This window comes from Wasmannia auropunctata, unplaced genomic scaffold (assembly GCF_000956235.1).
Source record: "Wasmannia auropunctata unplaced genomic scaffold, wasmannia.A_1.0 LD336103.1, whole genome shotgun sequence".
In the NCBI taxonomy this organism is placed as follows: Eukaryota; Metazoa; Arthropoda; class Insecta; order Hymenoptera; family Formicidae; genus Wasmannia; species Wasmannia auropunctata.
In genome coordinates, this window is record NW_012026787.1 from 70,814 (window position 1) to 76,962 (window position 6,149).

The 6,149-nt window shown below is 49.9% G+C and overlaps 2 protein-coding genes across 2 annotated transcripts; both read right to left on the reverse strand.

The window, feature by feature from the left end:
• Positions 1-554: 554 nt before the first annotated feature.
• LOC105457721 lies at positions 555-4,340 on the reverse strand. The gene has a single exon (XM_011702560.1). It carries the CDS (start codon positions 4,338-4,340, stop codon positions 555-557), a length of 3,786 nt encoding a protein of 1,261 aa, XP_011700862.1.
• Positions 4,341-4,421: 81 nt separating this feature from the next.
• On the reverse strand, positions 4,422-5,672 carry LOC105457730. The gene has a single exon (XM_011702569.1). The coding sequence runs from the start codon at positions 5,670-5,672 to the stop codon at positions 4,422-4,424; it is 1,251 nt and encodes a 416-aa protein (XP_011700871.1).
• Positions 5,673-6,149: the final 477 nt, after the last annotated feature.

Below are 6,149 nucleotides of genomic sequence, written 5' to 3' on the forward strand. Positions count from 1 at the left end.
TTCCGTGGCTATTGATCGAGTGGTCAAATCGTCCTTCCGTCGCTCACGATCATTGTCCGCCCCACCATCCAGGGTTGATTTTCATTGGCGCGGTCGCTTCACAGAATTCCTCGTTTTTGCGGCGGCCGTCTTTTGGACAGCCGCCGCTATCGCCGAATGTTTGATCGGCGCCGCGTGGAGATTTCAAACGAAGCCGCACAGACATCTCAAGCGGTGCCGCGTACGCGTGTCCCAGGGCGGCCGAGCTGTCCGTGTTTGTAAGTTCGAACGTTCGTTAATTGTATGTATGTATCACATGTATAATCGTATGACGCGTGTCGTGCACGACCCTCGGTCTCGTCGTTACATCCTCCCCCCGTTGAGAGGGATCGATCAACGACTGTTTTAATTTTGTTTACGCATAAGAGACCGATAACGCATATTAGGATATCCTAGAATAATCGTATAATCGCATAATAATCGCATGCTTATAATAATGTAGCCCGTTGGCTTGATACGTGTTTTGGCTTGTGATAGCCCGCTTTACAATGAGTTTTTGGTGGTTGCGCATGACGCTACCGCTCGATTGGCAAGGGACATAAATATCTCGCCGCTCTTGTTAATTGTCCGGTTGAGGTTTTGACTGAGGCAGCTCGAACGATTCCATCCTCGCCTGGTTGAACCTCTGTCACTCTGCCCAAGGCCCACTGGTTGCACGGCAGATTTTTGTCCTTTATAAGCACGACGGTTCCCACATCAAGCTTCGGCCCATCCTTAACCCATTTGGTGCGGGTTTGGAGCTCGTTTAAATATTCGAGACTCCAGCGTGCCCAGAAGTCCTGTCGCACCTTGGAGATGTGCTGCCAGGTGGACAGTCGGTTTGCTGGAACACACGATAGGTCTCCCTCCGGAAGGGTCGTCAATGGTTTGCCAATCAAGTAATGAGCCGGAGATAATACCAGCAAGTCGTTCGGATCAGAGGAGAGGGTGACAATTGGCCGGGAATTTAAAATACCCTCAACTTCAACAACAAAGGTGTTCAACTCCTCAAACGTAAATAGTAAATCTCCTACGACGCGTTTAAAATGGTGCTTGAAAAGTTTCACGGTCGACTCCCACAATCCTCCGAAATGCGGCGCTACCGGTGGTATAAAATGCCATACTATTCGACGCTCATTCGCGAACCGATTTACGAGATTTTGATGCTCTTCCGAATTAAGCAAGGCATACAGCTCCTTTAGCTGATTATTCGCGCCTACGAAATTCGTCCCGTTATCGGAGTAGACGTGCGCTGGCAATCCCCGTCTTGCCACGAATCGCCGCAACGCCGCAAGAAAACCGTCCGACGACAAGTCACTGACGATCTCGAGATGCACCGCCTTTATTGCCATGCACACGAATACGCATACGTATACTTTGACTCGCGCTCGATTGCGGTGCTTTTTTTCCTTAATGAAGAACGGGCCGCAGAAGTCGACGCCGGTATTGGTGAAGGGTACCGCCTCGCGCACACGAGCCGCCGGAAGGCTTCCCATTTTATACTCGACGGCGCTGGCGTCGAATCGAAAGCATTTCACGCAAGCACGCACGATTTTTCGCACCTGATTTCGGCCGTCAATCAACCAATATTTTTGGCGAAGAATATAGAGCGTTGTTTGAATACCCGCGTGATGATGCCTTTCGTGAGTCTCGTGGATAATACGATCGGTCAAATTATGCCGGCTCGGGAGCAAAATCGGATGTTTCCTCGAGAATGCTAATTCTGATTTTTGAATCCGTCCTCCCACGCGAATCAAGCCGTCGCTGTCTATGAATGGGCTTAAGTTAGCTATTTTGCCCTTGATCGTGGGATTCTCGTTTGTAAGCCCCTTGATCTCGCTAGGAAATTGAGCGTTCTGAACGATTTTTAATATTCGCGTTTCCGCCTCGTCAATTTCCTTTGCGCACAACGGCCCGACACGCTTGTTAGGATGTCGAAATCGTAAACAGTACGCTACGATTCGGAGCGTTTTAGAGTAGGAGGAGTACCCGTCAAACATCCCGGGATCGCCCGACGTTGCAGCTAAGCAAACGTTTTTTCTTAACTCTAATACCTCGCTCGTCCGCACGAATTCTTTAGGCCATTCGCTTCCGCCCTGACACAGCCACGCGGGCCCCGCGAACCACATCAGATTCCGAATGAATGCGCGCGGTAATTGCCCTCTCGACAACGCATCGGCGGGATTGTCTTCCGATTTAACGTGCCGCCACTCGCATGACGTCGTAAGCTTTTGAATTTCCGCGACTCGATTCGCTACGAACGAATTAAGCAGGTGAGGCGACGTGTTCAGCCAGTGGAGAACGACGGTTGAGTCGCACCAGAAAAACGTTCTCGTGGGCATGACCCTTAGAGCGCCGCTCACTTCGAAATATAGCCGTGCCAACAGTAACGCGCCGCAAAGCTCGAGACGAGGTATAGTGACGGGTTTTAACGGCGCGACGCGCGACTTGGCGCATAGTAGCCTGACGACCGTATTCCCGCGCCTATCTGTCGAAAGTACGTACAAGCATGCGCCATAACCAATGCTGCTAGCATCACAGAATCCGTGAATCTGTATGTCACAAGCGTCTTCTACTAGTAACTTACGGCTAACGGAAATTTGATTTATTAACTCAAATTGATTTACGAAATCTAGCCATTCCGTGTAGATGTTTTGCGGAACGGATTCGTCCCAATCCAGCCGGCATCGCCATACATCCTGCATTATTTTCTTGGCATGCAACACGAGAGGGCCCAACAACCCTAACGGGTCATAGATTTTCGCGATCTCCGACAATATGTTCCGCTTTGTTAATTTCTTCGGAATTTTAATGTGCCGGGCGAAGTAACGCACCTCGTCGTTTCGCGCATGCCACGTCACGCCAAGAGTTTTTAAAGAAAGATCTCCGTCGAATGTAAAGTCCGTATGCAGCGCACTGACTGGCAGGTCATTAACAACGCGTTCGTCATTGGAAGCCCATTTCCTAATCGCGAAGCCGCCCCGAGCTAACAACGCGATTATTTCATCTCGATACGCTCGGGCCTCTTCGACGCTATCGGCTCCGGTTAGCAGGTCGTCCACGTATAGATGCGCTTTAATGATTTCCGCCGCTCTAGGGTACACGTGGCGTTCGTCATCGGCTAGTTTTTGTAATGTTCGAATCGCGAGAAATGATGACGATGAAACGCCAAATGTTAGCGTATTAAACTGAAACGTTTGGACTTCACCGTCTTTACGCCAAAGGATTCTTTGATACCGCCGGTCATCCTCGTGCAATAATATTTGCAAATACATTTTTTCGATATCCGCGGTGACTACATATTTGTACATGCGAAACCGAATTAAGTGCGAAAATAATTTATCTTGAATTATAGGCCCTACCATCAAGACGTCGTTCAAAGACACGCCATTATTCGCTTTCGCGGAAGCATCGAAAACTATCCGCACCTTGGTGGTGGTGCTCGAATCCTTAACCACCGCGTGGTGAGGCAGGTAATATCCGTCGTCGTCCGCGGGGTCTTCGATTACGGAAATGTGCTTTAGCCTTATATATTCTTCCATCGCTCGCGAGTAATCGATCTTAAATGTTTCGTTTGCGTTGAATTTTTGCTCCAACGCTAAAAAACGCTTGAATGCGATGGTACGCGATTCGCCGATGCGCTTGTTCGTTTCCCGGAATGGCAAGCGGACCGTGTAACGCCCGTCGTCCTCGCGACGCGTGTTCCTTATAAAATGCGCCTCGCAATCATTATCCTTTCCCGGATTCGATTTGTCCGCCGCGACTTCCTCGATTGTCCAAAAATTCTCCAGCTGCGATTCCAGCTTTGTTAAGTAACACGCCCCGGTACCCGTCGGATTGTGCAAGGCCGCACTGCCGGCGACTACCCAACCTAAACGCGTTTTTTGCAAATATAAATCGTGCCCCTCATGCGACAAGTTTATTTGCCCGATGGAGAACAATGATAAGGTCGCCCCGGAACCGATCAATAAATCAATAGGGCGCGGCAAATGAAATTCGGGGTCCGCTAATTTGACGTTCGGCGGTACTTTAATCGAGCTTCGCGGGAAGGCCTCAGACGGAACTAAGTCGGTAATCGTCGGCATTATCAAACACGCAATTTCCTTGTGAAAGTCGTTACGCATCGACTGCACGGTGATCCGGACCATGCCCTTCGAGTAAGTGTGCATAGCATTAATCGCGCCGACCGGCGTCGCGTGCGGGATCACAGGCGCGTTTAATTGCTTCACGATACGCTCGCTGATGAAGTTAGCGGTCGCACCGGTGTCTAGCAACGCGCGACACTTAACCGAGCGATTCGCGCCGACGCGAATGTATATCATCGCACTCGTCAATAACTGTGGCGCCACGTTCCGGGATAATGCTACGAGGCTCGTCGCTCTGCTCGCGATCGGGCCGGCTAGTCAAGACTGAGTTGCGTCAGCCCTTGTCGCGTCGGGTTTTACCGCAAAATCCTCGCGATGCAGGAGAGTGTTGTGGCGTTTTTGGCAGATAGTGCAATTGGAGAACTTGCAAGGGCGATCTCGATGAGAATGCAAACAATTATAGCAGACTTTAGCGGCTCTCACCATCTCGATGCGCTTAGGCACCGGCAATTGTTTAAATTTATCGCACAAGTATAGAGGATGGCGCCGTGTTTTACATGCTACACAGTTGCGTGCGACATTTAGCATGAAAGCCTTATTTTCTGGATATTTCGGCTTTCTTTTGATCGGAGGCTCGCCCTTGCATCTCTCCGCTTCCGCTACCTTGGCTCTCTCGCGTTTAGACGCGCATACCGCGGTCTTGTACAGAAACTCGTACATTTCCTCGAGTTTGGGAAGCTCATCTCTTTCGAGAGTTTGCTCCCATTTTTCTAAGGTCACTTTCGGTAATTTACTCTCGAGGATATGAACGACCATCTCGGATCCCACAGAGATACCTAGCACGTTTAATGACGCAATGTGTTGCTGCGCGTCGTCGGCCAGCTTGGTTAAACCGCTCGTCGTCTCTTTTTCTAACACGGGCAAATTTAGAATTAGCGAAAGATGACGGGACACTAAGACTCGCTTTACCTCATAAGCACGCTCAAGCAGCTCCCATGCCTTTGTATAATTTGTTCCGTCGACGGCAAAGATCGATACCTTGCTGGCTGCGTCACCGGTTAGAGCCGACTTTAAATAATGCAATTTGTCGATTTCTGACAAGTCCGTTTGCGAACCTATCATGTTATTAAACGCGTTTTTAAACGACAGCCAATTTTCGAATTTACCGTTGAACATTGGCAGGGAGGCCTCTGGCAACTTAATTCGTCGCTTTTTAGCAACCGTCGCGGTCCCGCTATTGTCGGATCGCGCCCGATCGTCGTCGTTTAACACGCTGTTGCCTGCACTTGAAGTCGCGGTCTCATTTATTATGTCGTCTATTCTGCCCGCGAGAGCGTAGAAGCGCTCTTGAATGTTCGCGAATTCTTCCTCATGCGCGTCGCTTGGCTCTAATAACGCGAGCTCGTCATTGTATTCCTCGTACGCACGGTATAACTCGGTCAAACGCTCATTTCGGAGTTTCAACGCGGCACCATTGATTTTGTTTTTATCGAGGAGATTAGATAAGGTCGTTATTTGAGATTTTAACGACGTTCGTTTCTGAATAATGAGTCTAACTCTGTCGGCCATGACTAACGATTTGAGGAGGGATAAGGATCGAACGACTTACTTGACCTTAACGGTTGGCTACGACCTGGCGCCTTGTAGCTCTGGCACCACGGCTCTGGTCCTGCGGCTCTGGTCCTGCAGCTCTAGACCTGCGGCTCTGGACTGGATCTGAATTGTTGTGTTGTCAGGCTGCTGGCACTAATTCACCTTCGCGTAGAGGCCCGACCTCACAGGAGGCACCAAAATGTTTTGTGAATCAGCGGGGAATAATTAAACTCACACACACTGTAGTTTCGCGTGAATAACTTATTGTGCAGTTTATTCAATTTGACGATTATTATCAATTACGACACTGCGTTGGGTTCGTACATTCGCGTCGATGGCGCGTCGAAATGCTATTTTTAGTCGGTCCGTAGACCGTATCAATCGCGGATCACGGCAACGCCTGGGGGACAGTGCCCTGAGCCGGACCGCGAGATTCGAGACAGCGCCTTGGGG

Bases quoted from the DNA above. Each gene is read 5' to 3' on its own strand.
- LOC105457721 (XM_011702560.1), bottom strand. From the start codon at position 4,340: ATGATATACATTCGCGTCGGCGCGAATCGCTCGGTTAAGTGTCGCGCG.
- LOC105457730 (XM_011702569.1), bottom strand. From the start codon at position 5,672: ATGGCCGACAGAGTTAGACTCATTATTCAGAAACGAACGTCGTTAAAA.